At 52.9% G+C, this 21134-nt stretch overlaps 1 protein-coding gene across 6 annotated transcripts; it reads left to right on the forward strand.

Annotated features, from left to right (window-relative positions):
* Positions 1–313: 313 nt before the first annotated feature.
* On the forward strand, positions 314–21012 carry PPP1R12C (protein phosphatase 1 regulatory subunit 12C). Of its 6 annotated transcripts, none has more exons than XM_053608029.1 (22): positions 330–851; positions 5276–5406; positions 5486–5604; positions 11219–11378; positions 14819–14963; positions 15048–15122; positions 16341–16411; positions 16482–16612; positions 16722–16795; positions 16919–17077; positions 17153–17220; positions 17730–17867; positions 18070–18160; positions 18293–18373; positions 18450–18510; positions 18653–18738; positions 18842–18882; positions 18957–19059; positions 19248–19352; positions 20017–20067; positions 20219–20269; positions 20364–21012. In XM_053608029.1, exons 1-22 carry the CDS (start codon positions 531–533, stop codon positions 20448–20450), a joined length of 2349 nt encoding a protein of 782 aa, XP_053464004.1. In that variant the 5' UTR covers positions 330–530; the 3' UTR covers positions 20451–21012. The 6 variants fall into 6 exon arrangements, with proteins under 6 accessions (XP_053464009.1, XP_053464010.1, XP_053464004.1 ...); XM_053608032.1 differs by having other exon boundaries at positions 331–851; positions 18656–18738; XM_053608030.1 differs by having other exon boundaries at positions 333–851; positions 16485–16612.
* The last annotated feature ends 122 nt before the right edge of the window (positions 21013–21134 follow it).

The raw sequence follows: 21134 nt of genomic DNA on the forward strand, positions 1-21134 counted from the left end.
TATCTTTTAGGAACTCCCGGGCTATCCAGTCCATTTCTCAACCGGCCCAGAGCTTGCGCCTGGTCCGTATTTATATCGTGCAGTTCATTTCCCAGCACGCCTTAGGCAACCCTTTAGCCTGCAGACTCCATTTCCCAGCGTTCCCCGGAGCATGCCCTCGTCCAGGCGATTTCCATTTCACACCCAGGAGCTGAGGACTTCATGGCGAATGGAGAAAGATCCCGGCAGCAACTTCTGATTATAGGCTCCATATCCCAGAGTTCTCCGCGACCTGCTTCCTGCCCGCTTCCGCCCTGAAGTCAGAAGATCTCTAGTTTCGTCCACGAGCCGAGAACTTCAATTCCCAGTGTATCCTGGGGCTACGTTGTGACGTCACTCACAGGGCAGGGGCGGGGAGAGCCTTGGGGCAGTGCTGGGCGAGCTGCTTTTCCCGGCAGTTCCCGACGGCCCCCGGGTCGGGCGGGTGGCGGCGGCGGTGGCGGCAGCTGATAGATGCTCCGTAGTCGCTCCCTCGGTGGGCGGGCGGCGTGATGTCGGGCGAGGACAGCCCGGCAGCGGGCCCGGGGGCGGCAGCCGCAGCTGCCCGGGAGCGGCGGCGGGAGCAGCTGCGGCAGTGGGGGGCGCGGGCGGGCGCCGAGCCGGGCCCCGAGGAGCGCCGCGCCCGCACCGTCCGCTTCGAGCGCGCCGCCGAGTTCCTGGCGGCCTGCGCGGGTGGTGACCTGGATGAGGCGCGTTTGATGCTGCGCGCCGCCGACCCCAGCCCCGGCGCCGAGCTGGATCCCGCTGCCCCGCCGCCCGCCCGCGCAGTGCTCGACTCCACCAACGCTGATGGCATCAGCGCCTTGCACCAGGTCAGCATCCCTGCCCCGGGCCGTCTCCGTCGCGCTGCGCTTTTCCCCGACCTGACCCATCCTCAATGTGCGCCGTCTTGAGCATTCTTTCTCCCTTCCCCAGACTTGATCTGCACCGCCGTTACTGGCCCTGGGCTTTCCCATCCTGTGCTGACCGGGCTTTTCTAGTCTCCCTTACCAGTTTGGAACCGCTCTAACTGCCCTGGTCTTTGCCACTTTTCAGTACCCTCTTGCAGCTCTGATGGCTCAGTATGGTTGGTCCTTGTCCCTGGTCCTAGTCGTGGCCTCTTGACGCTGCTGTCTTCCAGACCCCGAATGCCCTTTACTCGTCTCATCGGTGCCACTTCTACTTGTGCCATCTCTTTCCTGACCCTGTGCTCTTTTTTACAGTTCTGGTTTCTTCTAGCCGTCTCTGGCCTACTGTTTCCTCTTTCCAGGGAGGTGCTGCATTCACTGAGCTGTTTTCTCTTTCCTGGGCCTATGCCTCCTTCCTCCCCCAGTCTGTGGCCTGGGTCACCTTTTTGACTAAGAGCAGGTTCTTCAGTGCCTCTTCTTTCTGTCTTCTCCCCATTCCTTCTCTCTCTTGGTCTGTGCCTTTTGTTGCTGCCTAAGGATGCTCTCTCCAGAGGCACTTCTAAGCCCTGTACCACTTTGTTTCTGTGAAGTGGATGCTTCCTTTTTCTGGGTCACTTCATGCCGCATCTCCTCCCATCCCTTGTGCCTGCTTAACTAAATTTGTTTCCTCTTCATTTTCATTCTGGGTCTTATGCCATCCCTTGCCTTTTACTACATACGAGCCTTTTCTTCGGCACATATCTTCTTCTCTTTTCCCTCTCCCCTCCCTGTGGCCAGGCCTGCTTCACCTCCCCTTTTCTGGGCAACCTTAAAGCACTGCCTCTTCCTGACTTTGGGCTGCCTCTCTGTCCTCTTGGTCATCTTGCTTTCTTTGCTCGTCACCCCTCCTGTGGACTTGGGTCACCTCTCCTTATATTTGGGCAGTTTTCCCCTCCCATAGACTGTGCCCTCTCTCCTAGCCCCCCTGTCATGTCATCCTCCAAGGGTTCTAGAACCCTGTTCTTTCCCTCCGACCTGGGGCCCCATGTCCTCTCCAAGATACCCTGATGCTGCCTCCAATGATCTTGTGTCCCAGAGCCAGGGCCACCTTATTTTTTCAGGGTTCCCACTGGTTCTGGGTGCTATTCTCTTCCCTGCTTCCCCCAGTGGGACCACCAGAGACAGACTGGCCACTGTAAAGTCCCATCCTCAGACCTTCTCCTTTGGTTTCTTGGTGTTGGTCCAAGCCCCACCTCCTGTTGAGCAAATTTTCTTTCCGGTGGCAAACCCCCAGCCCCTTTTCCTTGCCAGAACTTCTCAGGTTCAGTTACTGATGGGGCTAGAGAAGGTCTTGAAAAGAAAAGCTTGGCAGGGAGTGGAATAGAGGGGGAGGATGTGTGACTAGGCCCAACTCTCAGATTCCCAGGAAGAATAGCAGTGAGGGCCCGGGAGCAGTGGCTCACACCTGTAATCCCAGCACTCTGGGAGGCCCAGGTGGGTGGATCACTTGAGCTGAAGAGTTTCAGACCAGCCTGAGCAAGAGCAAGATGCAGTCTGTACTAAAAATAAAAAAACGTGTTGGGCACTGGGGCCGGGGCTTGTAGTCCCAGCTACTGGGGAGGCTGAGGCAGGAGGATCCCTTGAGGGCAGGAGTTCAAGACCAGCCTGGGTAACACAGCAAGACTCTGTCTCTAAGAAACGAAAAAAAGAGTAGCAGTTTGAAGAAAAAAATAGAATCAGAATCAGTTTGTCCTGAGTTCTCATTTCAGCTTCTCAACTTTGTGACATTGAATTAGTGTCTTTCGTCTGTGCTTCAGTCTTCTTACCTGTGAAATGGGTGACCAGTCCCTCCCTGGCAGGGCTCTGGTGAAAGAGGGAGGTTGTATTCATGGAAAATTCCCTCTTTTTTTTTTAGAGACAGAGTCTCACTTTGTCACCCTTGGTAGAGTGTCGGGGCGTCACAGCTCACAGCAACCTCCAACTTCTGGGCTTAGATGATTCTCTTGCCTCAGCCTCCTTAGTAGCTGGGACCTGCCACAACGCCTGGCAATTTTTTTGTTGCAGTTTGGCCGGGGCCAGGTTTGAACCTGCCACCCCTACTCACTGAGCCACAGGCACCACCTGGAAAACTCCCTTTTGAGGTGTGATGCATCATATGTGTTCACTGGGGAGTTGCTTCTTCTGTCCCTTTTTCCTTTCCCCATCTCCAGGCCCTGTCCCTGCAGTAGCCCCAGTGCTATCTGGGACATTTTCCTCCACCCGGAGCAAGGTTCTGTTTCTCCAAGGCATCCGGATCCTCGGCAAGCTTCGGGGAGGCATTTAGGCTTCAGTGTTCCCCTTCCTTCTTATCATCCCATGTTGCTGGCTGTCTTGCACCTTCTGCAGAGGTTCCTGGCCCTGCTTTTCAGACCCAAATCCTTTCCCTGTGTACTTCAGGGCCCTAGGCCCCTTCCTTGACCTGGGTCCCACATAAGGATGCCCTGGCCCTGCCTGTCAGGCTGCCTTTTGGGTAGATTTGCTTCCCACTGTGGGGTAAGCACTCGGTGAACTTGCTCACTAGGAGGACTGGAGGCCAGTGGTGTCTGGGTCTCAGAGAAGGGAAGTTCCTTCCTCTCAGGGGCAAGCACTTCATCGTGTTTGCCCAGGACTGGCCTGGTTTTAGTGTGAAAATCCTCAGTCTCAGGAAAACAGGTACTAAGACTGGCACCCTGTCTGGGAGACTTCTGAGTCCCCCACCTGGGGCTGTGATTTCTGTCTTGAACTCTTGCTGAGAGAGGTCCCCCAGCATCAGCTTATGGCTGTGTCTGTGTTTCCTCTAAGTTCTCAACCTCAGCATCTTCCTCAGTAGGGTTTATGAACCACCTGGTAAGGTTGGTGCCTTGCCCCCATGCTCACCCTGTAAGCTGCCTTGTGCATTAGTGCCAGAGGCCTTGGGGCTGGAGTGGGAAGACATTCTGGGAGTCAGGATGCTCAGGTCTGCTGGAGAAGGAGCTGGGGGTCTGGACACCTAGGTGTTAGAGAGGAGGGTCTAGGGGCTTGGGCCCTGGGTCCCAGGGAGGAGGGGCCTAGATCCCCAGGTCCCTAGTACTCAGGCCTCAGGCATCTTTCACACGGATGCCTGTGCTGGGCAGAGCCTTGAAAGGGAAATGCCCGTGTCTCCCCATGCCCCCCTTCCCCATCACTATGACTACTGGGTGGAAATAAATGAGCCCGGAGTTCATCCCGTTCCCAGGGCACGTGTGGCCCCCCTTTTGCAGCCCGAGTTTCCATGACCTCATGTTCTTGGCCCTTGTAGCTCTCTCCTCCTCCTCCAGATGGGCAACTTTGGAGAGGTGAGGGAGCTGGGGAGTTAATTAAGGCCCACCCCCTTCCTCAGACAATTTCAGGTCATAGTGCCACCAGTGTCCACATGGGGCCTGGGCTAAATCTCCTCTGGACACTGCTTGCTGTGCTGACTTGAGCTTGGGCTTTTGTCTCCCTATGGTGGGAAGACTAGAAAATGTGGTCCGAGTAAGTGCCTCATACAGACCTCAGCCATGGCAGACCCTTGGTAAACAGTGGCCATGTGAGCTTGGGCTCCTGGGCACACACAGATGCTGATGTCTCGCTGTCCTTGGGAATCCGTCTGGGACATTTACTGTCTTCCAGGGACAGGGATTTGTTAGCCTTGTCAGTTCTTGGAGGGGGTCTGCTAGGGGTGTTTTCTCATCTTGTCCCTTAGAGGGACCTAGCTGGGCTAGAGAGGGGAGAGCTGGAACTTGAATACTGGGAGGCCCACCCTGTAGCAATAGCTGGGTTGGTCTAGGTCCAACAAGCCCCACCTGGAGGAGAGGGCCCATCCTTCCCTCTGGGCTCTTGTTAACAGGTAGCCTGGTCTTTTTTTTTTTTTTTTGAGACAGAGTCTCAGTTGACCTGGGGTTAAGTGCTATGGCGTCATAGCTCACAGCAATCTCAAACTCTTGGGCTTAGTGATTCTCTTGCCTCAGCCTCCCAAGTAGCTGGGATTACAGGTACCTGCCACAACGCCCAGATATTTTTTTAGAGACAGCATCTTGCTCTTGCTCAGGCTTGTCTTGAACTCCTGAGCTCAAGCAAACCGCCCACGTCAGCCTCCCACAGTGCTGGGAAACTTGGTCTTCTTATGATCTCTGCTGAGCTCTGAATGCCTGGCTGACCTGACCATTGGGCAGCCAGTGGTGTCTTAAATAGCTAGTAGCACAGGACATCCAAGGCCTGTGCCAGTGGCCATCAGGGTCTTCCCAACATCACTTGAACCTGGCCCCTGGATCCTTTCTGTGCTCCCTGTGGGGGTCCTGCCTGCTGGATGCTGTGGCTGCTGGGCCTGGGCTGACTGCCATCTCCACCTGCAGGCCTGCATTGATGAGAACCTGGATGTGGTGCGCTTCCTGGTAGAGCAAGGTGCCACGGTGAACCAGGCAGACAATGAGGGCTGGACACCACTGCATGTGGCCGCCTCCTGTGGTTACTTGGACATTGCCAGGTGAGACAGGGGAGGGGTGGGCAGGATCTGGATGGGATGGGAGGCCAGATCCTCAGCCCTGACCTTCCCCTACCCCCAGGTACCTCCTGAGCCATGGGGCCAACATCGCTGCTGTCAACAGTGATGGAGACTTGCCCTTGGACCTGGCCGAGTCAGATGCCATGGAGGGGCTGCTGAAAGTGGAAATTGCACGCCGAGGTGGGCCTCTGGGGTGCCATGTTGGGGTGGGATGCTCTTTCTCCACGTGGCTTCAAGGTTGAGGGCTTGGCTATTAGGCTGCCTGGGCTCAAAGGCTGAACCTTTCCTATGATTCTTTGGCTCTTTCTGTGCCTCAGTTTCCTCTCCTGTGAAATGAGGACATAGATACCTCCCTCCAGGACAAACTTGCAGCTCAGTGGTGGCACAGAGTAAGAGCTCAGACTGCTATTGACTGGAAGGGTTGATTTACTCCCTGAGTAGCTGAGGAGATCAAGGTGCACAGAGAAGGAGAGGCTTGTCCAGAAGTCCATCTGATGGGCATTTCTGGGAGCCTGGAATGGGTCTTCTGAGAGGCGAAGTGCTTACTTTCAGGGGCTGCTCTCCCTGTGCTCCAAGAGTAACAGTACCCAGAGTCTACTATGTAGGGTCCAGGAACCCCCAGAAACTCTGCATCTGGCCATGTTCACTTTTGTAGGGAGGGGTATGTTGCTTCTAGCAGGTGTGTTGCCCATGGGACACCCCAGAGTATGGTGTTTTTTTGAGACAGTCTTACCCTGGTGCCCAGACTAGAGTGCTGTGGCATCATAGCTCACAGCAAACTCAAACTTTTGGGCTCAGGTGATCCTCTTGTCTCAGCCTTCCAAGTAGATAGGACTATAGGCACCTGCCACTATGCCCAGCTAGTTTTTCTATTTTTAGGGTGTATTGGGCCACTTTGTCACTTGCTAGCCCCTGAGCCCATCAGTGAAGGAGGGACGATGGGCTGGCCTAGGAGGTGCCTATCTCTGGAGCCAGGCTGTCGGCCCACTACGTTGGAGCCATATGGGCAGAAGTCACGGTGGGGAAAATCAAGATGTGGTTACCAAACACAGGAGGATGGATGCCGAACAGAAGCATGTTTCAAGCACTGTTTATATGGCCTGAGCTGCAGCAGCTAGCCCCTGGGGTGCACAGATGAGACCCTCACGTCCTGCACAGAAGAGGCCAGTTCTTACAAGGGTGCATAACTGAGTGGGAAGGAGACTTTGAAAGTGTTTTTGAAACATTTGAAATAAACTTATTTGGAATTCAATATCTAAAACAGCTGGAAGAGGGAGTGTGACACTTGGAGACAGGCAGAATTGACTCTCAGGTAGTTTGAAGTGCTGTACTGCTGAAGTGACAGGCAATCTTGTTTCTAGCGGGAATGTTGATGATGATGATAGCCTCTTTGGGAGATGGCTTGATGTTGTTGAGTATAGCAGAAGGCTCCGGTTCCCATTGTTCTAGCAGGTCCATTCTGAGGCCTCTCTGAGGCCTTCCCTCCTGCAGATGGGAGTGTTCACTGTCATATTGGTTGTGGTGGTGGGAGAAGGATGCCGTCTAAGTCACTAATTGGTAATGAGTGACTGGGGCAGGGCTCAGCACGCTTTTTCCAGAGAGGGCTGAACAGTAAGTATTTTAGGTATCACAGGGCAGATTGTCTCTTGTAACTATTCTACTAGCTGCTGGAGAGGAGAAAACTGCCAGGGACAATATTTGAATGAGTGGCAGGCTGTGTTTCATTAAAACTTTATTTATAAAAATGTCCTAGGTACTTCTGGGGAAAAAGAAACTTTATAAAATAGTTTTCCAGAATAGGCAAATCCTTAGAGACAGAAGAATTGATTATTGTCAAGGGCTGGCTGAGGGAGGTCTGGGGAGTGGCTGCTTGTTTGGGATGATGTACAAGGTCAGGAACTAGATAGTGGTGATGGTTGCACAACATCATGAATATCCTAAATGCCACTAAATTGTGCTCTTTAATGAAATCAGTAAGTTTTATGTTGTTTTTTATTTTACCATTACCACAATGCCAAACAGGTGACCAGCACCCACAGCTATAGTTTGCTGACTCCTAATCAAGGGTTCTGTCCGCAAACACAGACACATCTCAGCCATTAGGCTGAGGGTAAAAAGCAAGTTGCAGAAGGATGCATGTCATATCAGACATGTGAAAGAATACTTGCTGCAGTTCTTTTTTCTTTTTTTTTAATTGGGTGAGTCTTAAACTTTGTCACCCTCAGTAGAGTACTGTGACGTCATAGCTCACAGCAACCTCAAGCTCTTATGCTCAAGCATTTCTCTTTCCTCAGTCTCCCGAGTAGCTGGGACTACAGGCACCCAATACAATGCCTGGCTATATTTTTTGTTGTTGTTAAGCAGGCCTAGGCTGAGTTCGAACTCAACAGCCCCAGAACATGTGGCTGGTACCCTAACCACTGAGCTACGGGCACCCAACCTACTGCGGTTATTGAATAAAAACTCAGTAACTTTCCCCTTTTCCCTCCCTGCATTAAGACATATTCATCTATAATAGGATTGGATAGTAGGTGACTCCTTTTAAGGAAGTGGCAGAGGGAGAAGGAGAAGACAGGTCCCTGAGTCCGCAGTATTGTCCCCAGTATTCTCTAGGGCTCTCCACTCCAGACTGGGCCCATTAGATGATCTCTAACCAACTGGATGTTGCTGGACTGGTTGTCACTGCCAGGGAAGTACCAACCAGCCAGGAGGCCCACCGATGATCCCAACTGGTATACACCAGACTGCACAGGTGCCACCAGGTGGTGCCACACTGCAGCTCTGACCTGGTCTTGCAGTAAGACAAGAACCCTCTCAGGATTTGTGGGATTGAATTACTTGGTACTTACTTGTAGCCTTATGGTGAAAGTTTATAATACTGTATGTGTAGTAAGGATGCTTTTTTAAAATTTGGAGATAAAATCTTGCTCTGTCACCCAGGCTAAAGTGTCATGGCATCATCATAGCTCATTGCAACCTCCAGCCCTTGGGCTCAAGCCATCCTCCTACTTCAGCCTCCAAAGTAGCTGGGGCTATATGCTTGTGCCACCCTATCCAGCTAATTTTTCTTTTCTTTTTTTTGTTTTGAGATAGTCTCACTACGTTGCCCTTGGGAGAGTGCCATGGCATCGCAACACATAGCAACCTCAAACTCTTGGGCTTAAGTGATTCTCTTGCCTCAGCCTCCTAAGTAGCTGGGACTACAGGGGCCCAACACAATGCCCAGCTATTATTTTGTTTTAGTTGTTTAGCTGGCCCGGGCTGGGCCACCCTCGAATCTGCCACCCTCGGTGTGTGTGGCTGGTGCCATAACCACTGTGCTGTGGGCGCCGAGCCTAATTTTTCTATTTTTTTGTAGAGATGGGGTCTTGCAATGTTGCGCAGGCTGATCTTGAATTCCTGAGCTCAAGTGATCCTCCCTCCTTGACCTCTCAAAGTAGATTATAGGCATGAGCCACCTTGCCCAGCCTTATGATATATGTAGTAAGAGTATAACAAAACACGTGATCATGAAAGCAAATTTGTGATAGTGTTAGCTCGGGGGCAAGAGGGAGCAGAAAGAAATTGGATAGGGGGAGATGGCCTTCTGTTAGTTCTGTCACATTTAAATTTTTCAAGCAGGGTGGTAGGATATGGTGGTTCTTTCCTAATATCGTCTAATAGGAATCCATTTCAAGTCACAAGTGTAATTAAAAATTTTCATTATATCTTCAAGTTGACTGAGAAGCAAAATAAATTAAAAGTTAAAAGACTGGGGCGGCGCCTGTGGCTCAATGAATAGGGTGCTGGCCCCATATACTGAGGGTGGCAAGTTTAAGCCCAGCTCCGGCCAAACTGCAACAACAACAACAAAAAATTAAAAGACTGGCTCGGCACCTGTAGCACAGTGGTTATGGCGCCAGCCACATACCCAAGGGCTGGCGGGTAAGCACTGGCCTGGCCAGCTAAACAACAATAGCAACTGCAACAAAAAGTAGACGGGCATCTATAGTCCCAGCTACTTGGGAGGCTGAGGCAAGAGTCGCTTAAGCCTAAGAGTTTGAGGTTGCTGTGAACTGTGATGCCACAGCATTCTACTGAGGGTAACATAGTGAGACTGTCTCAAAAAAGAAAAAAAAAATAGGGTGGCGCCTTGTGGCTCAGTGAGTAGGGCGCCAGCCCTATATACCGAGGGTGGCGGGTTCAAGCCCGGCCCTGGCTGAACTGCAACAACAACAATAAAAAAATGGCCAGCATTGTGGCGGGTACCTGTAGTGAGGGCGATAAAGTGAGACTGTCTCTATCAAAAAAAAAGTTAAAATACCATAAAATTTTCAAGTGGGTGCATTTCAACATGTAGTCAGGACCCTTTTAGAAAGTAAAAAAAAGTAGAGTTAATTTTAATAATAGATTCTCTATAACCTAGCATATCTTTTTTTTTTTCTTTTTTAAATTGAGACAGTGTCTCACTTTGTCTCCTTCTATAGAGTGCTGTGGCGTCATAGCTCACAGCAGCCTCAAACTCTTGGGCTTAAGCGATTCTTTTGCCTCAACCTCCCTAGTACCTGGGACTACAGCACCTGCCGCAATGCCTGGCTATTTTTTTTTTTTGTTGTTGTTTGTTTAGCAGGCCTGGGCCAAGTTCAAACCCACCAGCCCTGGAGCATGTGGCTGGCACCCTAATCACTAAGGTACGGGCACCCAGCCTAACCTTGTATATCTAAAAGGTTGTCATTTCAACATGTAGTCAGGACCCAAGCACAATTTGTGAGTCACTTTATCTTCTTTCTTTTTGTGCTTTGCAGTCTGGTGTACATTTCACATTCACAACACGTCTCTGTGTATTTGCTCCATCCAAGTGCTTATGTGGAGTAACTGACTTAGCTGCGGCTGTTGGTAGGACAGCCCAGCCCTATGTAGTGCTTTGGTAAGGGTGAAAAATCTCACTATAAATGTCATGTAACAATTGTCATGTAACAATCAGAGGCAGTGAAACTGACTCATTGGAAGCAAGCTTTGTGTTTACCAGATTGCTTTAGGTGGTAACACGTTTGCTAATAGGGACCAACATCTCAGTAGGAAAGAAGCTGTTGCCTTTTTTTGTTTTCTGAGACAGAGTCTCACTATGTCCCCCTCAGTAGAGTGCTGTGGCGTCACAGGTCACAGCAACCTCAAACGCTTGGGCTTAAGCGATTCTCTTGCCTCAGCCTCCCAAGTAGCCACAATGCCCGGCTATTTTTTTTTTGTTGTTGTTGCAGTTGTCATTGTTTAACAGGCCTGGGCCAGGCTTGAACCTGCCACGCTCAGTGTATGTGGCTGGCGCCCTTACTCACTGAGCTACAGGTGCCGAGCACGCTGTTGCCTTAATGAATGACAACATTACTTACTTGGTTGATTTTTGCTTAGTTTATCCTATTCATGGGCGATAAAATTGATAATAGAGATAAAATGTACGAAGATGCTGTGTTAAGGATTATATTGGTAGTGATAGAAGAAGTTAGGTATAATAAAACACTGTATTTACTTAGTAAACTTTAGGTAGTTGTTTTATATTAATAATAATAAAGGTGAATCCCTGGTTGAAATGGGAAAAGGCCTGTCATCTCCATTCTCCAGGAGCTTAGCAGTGACTCAAACTGTTAATGGGACCCAAGACTGCACAGAGCATAGTTGGGAAACCACTGAGCTAGCCCAAGCCTTCTGAGTCCCAAAGGGTACACAAGGGTCCTAGGACCAGGCAAGTCCTGGGTGTGGCCCTAGGTTTACCAGACAGCAGGCTTTGAGACCCACCTATTGCCTCTTCTCATCCTCCCAGGTGTGGATGTGGAGGCAGCCAAACGGGCAGAGGAAGAACTGCTGCTTCATGACACAAGGTGCTGGCTGAATGGGGGTGCCATGCCAGAGGCCCGGCATCCCCGCACCGGGGCTTCTGCCCTGCACGTGGCTGCTGCCAAGGGCTACATTGAGGTGATGAGGTGAGCTGGGCCAATCAGTTCTCTTCTTAGACCTTATACTTTCCCTTTCTTTTCTACGTACCTAAGACCATGTATTTCTCTCTAAATATAGTCTTAGATGCACCCATGAGTTTTGACATGTAGTGTTTTTCATTGTCATTCAGCATAAAACATTTCCCAATTTGTAATCTTTTCCCTTTTGACCCCTTAATTTCCAAATATATAGGATTTCCAGTCATTATTTTGTTACTCATTTTCTGGCTTAATTACATTATGGTCATAGAATGGATTGTGTATGATTCCACCTTTTGAAATTTATTGAGGTTTGACTTACATTCCAGAATCTGTAAGCTGGAAAAGAATGGTGTTATCAAGTACTGTGTTCTATCTACGGGTTATTAGGTCAACATGGCAATCATGCTGCTTAAACCTAAACCTTCCACATATTATATCCTCACTGCCCCCTGCTTATTCTGTCAGTGACTGTGATGTGAGAGGGGTGTTAATATTTCTTGCTACAATTGTGGATATTGCCTATTTCTCCTTGTGGTTCTGTCAGTTTTAATTTTGTAGATTTTAAGACTCGGTTGTTTGGTGCATATGTATTGCAAGTTGCTATAGTAGCTATTCTTTTCTGTCATCCTCACCTCAGTCTTACATCTTGTTTTGTCTCTGTTTGACTGTCTTCTCCCTTTCTGTTGGCGTAGTTGGTTCCAGTTCTCATCTTCACGCTCTGCATTGTGTTTTCAATTACCTTCTCTCTTGTGATAATACATATTATTTTAGTATTTTAGTATGAACATATAGTTAAGAAGAATCCCTCCATATCTCTGCTTACCTTAGTATTGATTAATTTTCAGGCAGGTTTTTTTTTTTCAGTGAGGTACTTAAGAGGACCCTGCGTAGCTCCCAGCATATAGCCCACCTGCTTAGCACCTGCTGTGGATGTAGGACACCTTACACTTTTGCATAGTTCCAGTGAAAGTCCCAACTCTGTTGCTTTCTGGGCCACCCCGGTCACCTGCCCATCCCTGAACTGATTCTTGTGGCTGGGGGGACTGGATAGTAAAAGACCAGGTCCTGTGATGTGCCCAGCCCTAGAGGCTTTTCTCTTCTGCTCCCATGGCCTCCAGCCCCGAGTCCCAGGTGGTTGCATTGTCATTTGCCATTGTATCTGCATCCTAGGCAGCAGAAAAATGGAGAGTACAAAGGGAGCAAATGTTTGTTCCTTTTAACAGAACAATCTGGAAGTTGTGTGAACCACTTAAAGTGTTGACATCCCATTCCCAGACCCTTGTCACCTGTCCATTCCTAGCCGCAAGGGACACTGGGAGATCCGTCTTCAGCCGGGTGACCCTGTGTCCAGCTAGAAGTTGAGTGTTGTTATTAAAGGGAGAAAGAGGCTGGGTGTGGTTCCTTACACCTGTAATCCTAACACTTTGGGAGGCTGAGACAGGTGGATTGCTTGAGCTCAGGAGTTTGAGATCAGCTTAAGCAAGAGTGAGATCCCTCCTTTACTAAAAATAGAAAAATTAGCTGGGCATGGTGGCAGGTGCCTTTAGTCCCAGGTACTCAGGAGGGTGAGGTAAAAGGATCATCTGAGGGGCGGTGCCTGTGGCTCAGTCGGTAAGGCGCCGGCCCCATATACCGAGGGTGGCGGGTTCAAACCCGGCCCCGGCCAAACTGCAACCAAAAAATAGCCGGGCGTTGTGGCAGGCGCCTGTAGTCCCAGCTACTTGGGAGGCTGAGGCAAGAGAATCGCTTAAGCCCAGGAGTTGGAGGTTGCTGTGAGCTGTGTGAGGCCACGGCACTCTACCGAGGACCATAAAGTGAGACTCTGTCTCTACAAAAAAAAAAAAAAAAGGATCATCTGAGCCCAGGAGTTTAAAGTTGCTGTGAGCTATGAGGCCATGATACTCTACCCACAGTGACAGAGTGAGACTCTCTCAAAAAACAAAAAGAAAGGGGGGGAGGGGCGGGGAGAAGAAAGAGAGTTAGGTATATAGGTGTGTATGAGCAGCCTCACTCTTTGCTGTGGAATGGAAGCATTTGGACTTAGACATGGTCACTGACTATAATCTCATCACTGCCCTCTGTGTGTGCTCTTGTTTGCACTCAGACCCTTTGACTGCATTTTTAAAAGAATGTAACTGGCCTCTTGTTAAAGTGGCAGAATAGAGGTTTACATTTATTTGACACTATTCATTCAGCGCTTACTTTCTGTGCACTTTCTGTGTGCTAAGCAGTGTGTTGGGAGCTGGGGACACAGGATGAACAGATCTGGGCCCACCTGTAGCTCACAGCCTCATGGGGAGACAGACAGACTGTTTAGACTAGTTATTCTTTGCTGTGGGGCTGTCCCATGCACTGCAGGATATTGAGCAGCTTCTCTGGGCTCTGCCCCATGGATGTTGGGAGCAGCCCTTGCTGGGGGACAGCATTGTCCCAACTAAGAAGTGCTGGCTTAGTAGATCTAAATAGGGAGAAGGTGTGTGTGCTGGAGAGGGGCCTGCCTGAAATTTGGTGGTCAGCAGACAACAGGGCCTGCATGTGACAGCCATAAGCGCGGAGGTCCAGGGTGGGGGCCCAGCTGGCCAGGGCAGAGTGAATGTGGCGCAGCATGGGAAAGGTGAGGGGCAAGTTTGGCCAGGCCAGAAAAGGCTTTGTGTTAAAGAGGTTTATTTATAAACATCTCCTTCTGCCCATCTGCTCCCAGTTTGCTTTAGCTTTTTCTCACTGACACAGACCTCATTTCTCTTCTCTAAAAATAGGCCCATCCTCCCCTGAGCTGGGTTTAGAGACGTACCCTGGACTTACAACCCTGCTTTGTCCCTTAATTGAAGGGTCTAAGGTGGTTATTATTTTCAGAAAATCGCCTAAGCCAGGGTTTCTCAACCTTGGCATTAGTGACATTTTGGGCAAGGCCATTCTATGCTGTGGGTTATCCTGGCACTGCTGGGTGCTGAGCAGCTTCGTGGCCTGCCCTAGTGGGGACAGCCTGAGATGTCTTCAGACCTTGCTCATGTCCCCTGAGTGGCAGCATTGTCATGGTTGGAAACCACCGCTCTAAGCCAGCTGGGATCCTGGGATACTACTGCCCAGAGGTGGTCCCTTTAGGGGTCCCCATCCTTTGACAAGCTTGGGAATGGCAGGGGAACCCTGCACCACTCATCTCTGGGACTGCCACCTCAGAACCCACTGTTGGTGCAAGGGGCAGGTTTCAGAGGCCACTGGCTGAGCCAGGGTTTAACTTCTAGCAGACAAGGGGAGGGTTGAGGCTCGGTGGCAGAGAGGCCACTGTGGTGGTGGGGAGGTTGGGGCGGTTTTGATGTTGTGACAACTGGAGCTGCAGTTGCAGCTGCAGTGTGGCCAGTGGAAAGCAGCCTTCAGCCCAGGTCCCTGTTGTGGCCCTTGACCCTGAGCCCCCCTGGTCCCTTGACCCGGAGACCTCTTGTCCCTAGGCTGCTCCTTCAGGCTGGCTACGACCCAGAGCTCCGGGATGGGGATGGCTGGACCCCCCTGCACGCGGCGGCCCACTGGGGTGTGGAGGATGCCTGCCGTCTGCTGGCTGAGCACGGAGGGGGCATGGACTCGCTGACTCACGCAGTGAGAGCTGGGTTCTCAGGGAAGGCGGGGTCAGGGGGCCCTGTGTCTCTTTCTTTATCTTCCCCTTCTCCACCCTGCCCCTAGGGGCAGCGTCCTTGTGACCTGGCTGACGAGGAAGTGCTGAGCCTGTTGGAGGAACTGGCCCAGAAACAGGAGGACGTGAGTCTTAGGGCCAGGCTTTTCCTCTTCTTTCTCAGCTCTTTGGAGGAGGCTGGGGAGGGAGCATCTGTGTCCCCTGACTTTCTGACACCCATTGCCCCAGGGATCTGCTCTGTCCCACCTGGTGACCCAGCCCCAGCCCTGGTGGATGCCCGGTGTGTGCATGGACTGATGTGTGGCCACAGAGCTTTCTGGCTGCTTGGCTGGGAGAAGGAGGAGGATTCAGACAGGGGTTTTCTGCCTAAACACTGCCAAGATGTCCCCTACCTAGCTATGGGCAGGTCTTGTTGTGGAGTGAAAGATTAAGTCTGCCTGGGCCAGAATCCCAGCTCTGCTGTGGGAGCTGCAGTTAGCAGCTACACTCTGAGGCGCAGCCTCCCCTGTAAGATGGGGTGGTAAAAGCAGCACCTTTACCTGTGAGGATCACATGTGGTATCATGTGGATTATGCTGTTTGTTACTGACAAGAGCACTGAGATCCCTGCCTGGCACACAGGAAACACCAGTGGCTAGCAGGAAGCACATCCCAGGCCAGCCTAGAGTTTCTGAGGAGTGAGAGGTAGACAGAAACCTCTTCTTAAGGGTTGGCAGTAGTGATGCTGAGGCTGCCGAATGCAGGTTAGAACACTCTCAGCTCCAGCTTGGTGGATTCAGGCTGTTCCCTGGGTGCCAGGGCACTTTCCTGGTCCTGAGTGAACAGCACATGCAAAGGCTGGGTGGGGTGGGGGTGGGGCGGCAGGAAACACAGCTCATGAGAGCCGGGCTGGGTGTCTGAGGACTCTTTCTGGAAGCCTTGAGTAGCACTGCAGTATTCAGATACTCAGAGTATGCCAGAGGGCAGGAATCCTGGTGGGAGTTGCAGAGGCATGGAGGTGTGAGAAGCAGTAGCAGCCTGGGAGGCCACCAGGAGGAATAGGCTGCAGGAGGCTTGGCCAGTGTCCTGAGTGCGCTACAGGGTCAGGGAGGTCTGAGCCGGTCAGCCCTGGAGGTAGTAAGACCCTCTGGGGATGGGATTGGAGGTGTCCCACGGGGGAGAGAGAATAGGTGGTGCCTGTCTGTGGCCTCTCCAGTCACATTTGACCCAGGTGGATTGCTGCCATCTTCAGGAAAACCTGCTGGGTCCATAAGTCCTCTGTGCAGCTCAGGCATGCTGTGTGTGGTGGTCTCAAGGGGCTGGGGTATGTTCTGCCTTCCCAGCAGCCCCCTTCCCTCCTTACAGCTTCGGAACCGAAAGGAAGACTCCCCAAGCAAGGCGCAGGAGCCCTCAGTTCTCCCCAGCAAACACAGAAGGTACATGGCAGGAGAAGTCCCCTGGGGGTGCTGGTCCCTCAGCTTGGGTCTCAGCACTGCCCCCTCCCAGCAGGAGCTCTGTGTGTCGTCTGAGCAGCCGTGAGAAGATCTCCCTCCAGGACCTGTCCAAGGAACGCCGGCCTGGTGGGGCTGGGGAGCCCCCCATCCAGGATGAGGATGAGGGAGAAGAAGGTCCCATGGGTAAGGTGCCAGAGCCTGGACTCTGGATCTGAGGGAGGATGGCTGGGTTCTCTGGTCCTTGGAGACCAGTGGCATCTTCTGTGACCTTCCCCATGTGTCTGTACCACAGGGTCAGCCCCCACGGAAACCAGGGCCCTCAACGGAGTCTCTTCCCTGCTGTCCCCTAGCCCTAAGAGTCCCGAGGTGAGTCTGGCTGCACTTGCCTCAGGTGACCGGAGGCGGTTTGCTGCAGTCCTTTGGGGGATTAACAATTACTCTGAGAAGAGGGACCTTTTCACTACAATTGAGACCTCCTCCTTTCCCCAGATGCCTGGAGAAGCCCCCTTCTCCCGGCACTTTGGCCTCCAGAAGACAGGGAGCTCTGGGGCTTTGGGGCCCCCAGCAAGGTGGAGAGCTGAGGGAGCCCCTGGGGCGGGGCTGCAGCGTTCAGCTTCGTCCTCTTGGCTGGAAGGGACCTCCACCCAGGTGAGTAGGGTGCTGTGGAGAGGATTAGGGCCCCGACCAGTCAAGGAGAATACTTGCTCCACCCCTCTTCTACAGACCACGGAGCTCCGTCTTGCCAGGATTACCCCGACCCCCTCTTGGAAGGTGCTGGAACCCTCTGCCCTGTGAGTGCCAAGGGCCTGGGCCCGGGGGTGGGAGGCAGTCTGGTTCCAGTCCTTAGCATGGCCTGAGCCTGTCCATTGCCTATTCTTGCTCTATTTCTGTTGCCAATATACTTTATGCTTCTGAGTAGTAGATAACCTGCTAGCCCAGTCGTCCTCAAACTTTTTAAACATGGGGCCAGTTCACTGTCCCTCAGACGGTTGGAGGGCCGGACTATACTTAAAAAAACAAACAAACAAAACTATGAACAAATTCCTATGCACACTGCGCATATCTTATTTTGAAGTAAAAAATCAAAACGGGAACAAATACAATCACACCGCCTCATGTGGCCTGCGGGCTGTAGTTTGAGGACCCCTGTAGCCTCTTCATGGCTGTTTGTGTCTTTCTGTTCACATTTGATTCTGCTGTGGCAGAGACAACTCATTTCTTTTGTTCACTGCTGTATCTCCAGTGCAGGGCCCATAGAGTGAGCCTGAGTAATATTTGTTGAATGAATGAATTCACTCAGGTCTGAGGTCACCAAGCCTGATCCTCCCTTGGATAGCGCTGCTCCTCCCCCCAGGATTCTGGAGCCTGAATCCCCAGTGAAGTCAAATGTCCCTACAGCCTCTTCAGTGGCCACAGCGGACTCCCGAGACCGTCGGAGGTGTGGAAAGCTAGGGCAGAAAGCTATAACCTCCCCAGCTGGGAGATACTACCTTCCACAGAGATCCCCGGGGCTTTGGGTGGGCTCCTAGAGGCTTCTAGGAGAAGAGGTCCTCTCTGACAGAGTGTGCCCTCCAAGGGCGTCAGCCATTGGGGAATAGGGGGCCCAGGGACCTACCTAAAGTTGGGAATCCTTTGCTCAGGTCCTACCAGATGCCTGTTCGAGATGAGGAGTCTGAATCCCAGCGGAAAGCTCGCTCCCGCCTCATGCGCCAGTCTCGGAGGTCTACACAGGTACAGTGGGTGGGCTGGGGGCCTGGACCCCTGAGTTTGGGGGAGGAGGGGTTGGGAGGACCTCTGGATCTAAGGGAGGAGGGGCTTGGGTCCTAGATCCTGGTGTCTCTGACTGTCTCCTCTCCCTGCCAGGGTGTGACTCTGACAGACTTGAAGGAAGCAGAAAAGGCTTCAGGGAAGGCCCCGGACCTTGAGAAGTCCCTAGACAGCCTGGTAAGCCTGGTCAGGTGAGGGCGCAGTGGGTAATGCAGGGGGTCTGTGCCTGACTCTGCCTCTGCCCCCCTGGTAGGACCCTTCTCGCAGGCCCCGAGTCCCTGGAGTTGAGATTGCTGACGGCCCTGCCCAGAGAGGTGAGGTCTGCTTTCTGGGGAAGTCACTCCCAGGGATCCACCCCCTTTGTCCCATGCAGTCTTCCTATTGGGTGCAGGGACCAGCCCTTGCAGAGGCGGCCCTCTCCAGAGGTGTCTGGGCTGACTCCTGCCCCTCCCCCAGCAGAGGCGCCTGATGGGCAGGGGCAGAGACCACAGGCTGCCGGGGAGCACCACAAGGTCGGCAAGGAGTGGCGGGGGCCTGCGGAGGTGAGGGGCTCAGGTGGGCTGAGATGGTGCTGAGGGTGGGCCTGGGGCGGGACCACCCCATCCCAAATGTGCCAAGCCACACTCTTAAGCCCATCATCCTCAGGGGGAGGAGGCGGAGCCGGCATCCCGTAGCCTGGAGTCCAGGTAGGGGCGGGGCAGGGAAGCGGTTGGGCCGTCCGTGGGGCTGCAGGTGCCCTGACCGTGTTCCCCCGCCGCAGCACTCTCGAGTACAGACCCTCAGCCCGCAGGCAGCGCCTTCAGCAGAATCTCAATCCATACTCTGAGCCAGAATCCGAGCAGCCCGACGGAGGCTTCCGGAAGGTTCGGGATCCCCACTCCACCACCAGTACCCTTAACGCCATCCCTGTCACCCTTTATTTTCCTGCTTTACTGTCTCCTGTTCCGTGGCTCTGCCTGCTAGATGCCCGCACACCGCCTTTTCCCGCCTTTCCCAACCTGCTGTACCCAGGGCTGGCAAGCCTGACCACCTGCCTCCTCCCTGCCCTCAGCTGTATGTGGAGCTGCGCAGGGAGAACGAGCGGCTCCGGGAGGCCCTAACTGAGACCACTCTGCGGCTGGCACAACTCAAGGTGGAGCTGGAGCGGGCCACGCAGGTCAGGGGCCGAGGCTCTCGATGTGGCAGGAACCGCTGGGAGGCAGAGCCTGGGTTGGGCTCTTCCTGGCGTGGGGTTTGGCTAGGGCCTCTGGGGCGGGGTCTGAGCAATGGGGGCTGCGAGGGGGGTGGGGCCAAGAACTCTAGAGGCGAGGTCTGAGCAATGGTGGTGGAGCTACGGCTTCGGAGAGGTAGAATCTGTAGAAGGTGGAGTCTGAGCAATGAGGCCTGAAGCTAGGGCTTCTGAGAGGCAGGGCCTGACCCTGGAGGGAGTCTGAGCTGGGCTCAGCTTTTGAAAGGGTAGGACCTGGCACGGTACCCTTAGCTCAGTGGTTAGGATGCCAGCCACATACACCGGAGCTGGCGGGTTTTAACACGGCCAGGCTTTTGTAGTCCCAACTACTTGGGAGGCTGAGGCAAGAGAATCGCTTAAGCCCAAGAGTTTGAGGTTGCTGTGAGCTGTGGCACTCTATACCAAGGGCGACATAGATTCTGTCTCAAAAAAAAAAAAAAAAAAAAAGGTAGGACCTTAGGGAGACACAGTCTGATGAGTGGAGTTTGAACTGGGCTCAGCTTTTTGGGGGAGTGAGGGTAGGGCCTGAAAATTCCCTACTGCGATCTTGGCTTCCCCTTCCTGACTCCTGGTCTTTCTCTGTCCTCACCAGAGGCAGGAACGCTTTGCCGAGAGGCCGGCCCTTATAGAGCTGGAGAGATTTGTGAGTAGGGGTAGCCGGGATGGTGCCAGAGGTGTCCCTGGACTTACACCCACAAGGGTCAACCAAGGGAGCCACAATGCTGTTCTAAGCTGTCCCTCTGCTTTCCCCATACTTCTCAGCCTCACTGTTTCACCTTCCCCATTCATTTCAGGAGCGCCGGGCCCTGGAGCGCAAGGCTGCAGAGCTGGAGGAGGAACTAAAGGTGGGCCCTCATGGGGTGCTACAAGCAGAGGACTGAGGGTGGGCAGGGGCTCGGCCTGCCAGGGCCATTCAGCTGACCTTGTCCTTTCCCCCAGGCCCTGTCTGACCTCCGTGCTGACAACCAGCGTCTCAAGGATGAGAATGCAGCGCTGATCCGTGTCATCAGCAAACTTTCCAAGTGACTCTGGGGGACTTTCCCACACCCGTATTTATACAGCTGCTTCTGCCACATGCACCCCTTCCCCCACTTGAACACGAGTGACAGGGCTCCAGAGAAAGTCTCTGAGAAGCCATAACTTCCTCTTGGGATCTCTGGACTGGGAGGCGAGCAGAGCCCCAGATGCCAGGGGAGCCACCTGAGGCCATGATGGAGGTGGAAGGCCCAGCCGGGTATGGAGACACATGGCCAGAATGGACCAGGGCTGGAGATGGGACCAGGAAGGCACTGAGGACCAAGAAGCTCAAGGATCAGTAGCCAGGACCAGAGTGGCTGCCCAGAGGTCCCTACCTCACGTGTGATGCCACCCAATCACCCCTGCCCCTCCTGAGCAGGGATCCAAGAATGTGCCAAGAGCCCCACTGGCCTCAGCCAGGTGGGCCTGTATATAGGGTCCATGTGCAATAGGGAGGTTTGTCTTCTATTTTTTGCTGCCCCCTCCTCACCCACTGTCTGGGGCAGGGGGAGAAGGTATTTTCGAGACAAAGCACAGGCACCTCAAATAAAAGTTGTGAAGTTGCCACTCAGTGACTGTGCCCCAGCCAGAGGTAGAGCCACCATTTCCTGCTTCTGTGCTCAAGGGCTGTGCGTGTCCATGACCAAATCACTGGGCCATTTGGGTGAAGTGCCAAGGGATGGCTGTTTGGGT

The sequence above is a fragment of the Nycticebus coucang genome, chromosome 10 (assembly GCF_027406575.1).
Source record: "Nycticebus coucang isolate mNycCou1 chromosome 10, mNycCou1.pri, whole genome shotgun sequence".
Classification (NCBI taxonomy): Eukaryota; Metazoa; Chordata; class Mammalia; order Primates; family Lorisidae; genus Nycticebus; species Nycticebus coucang.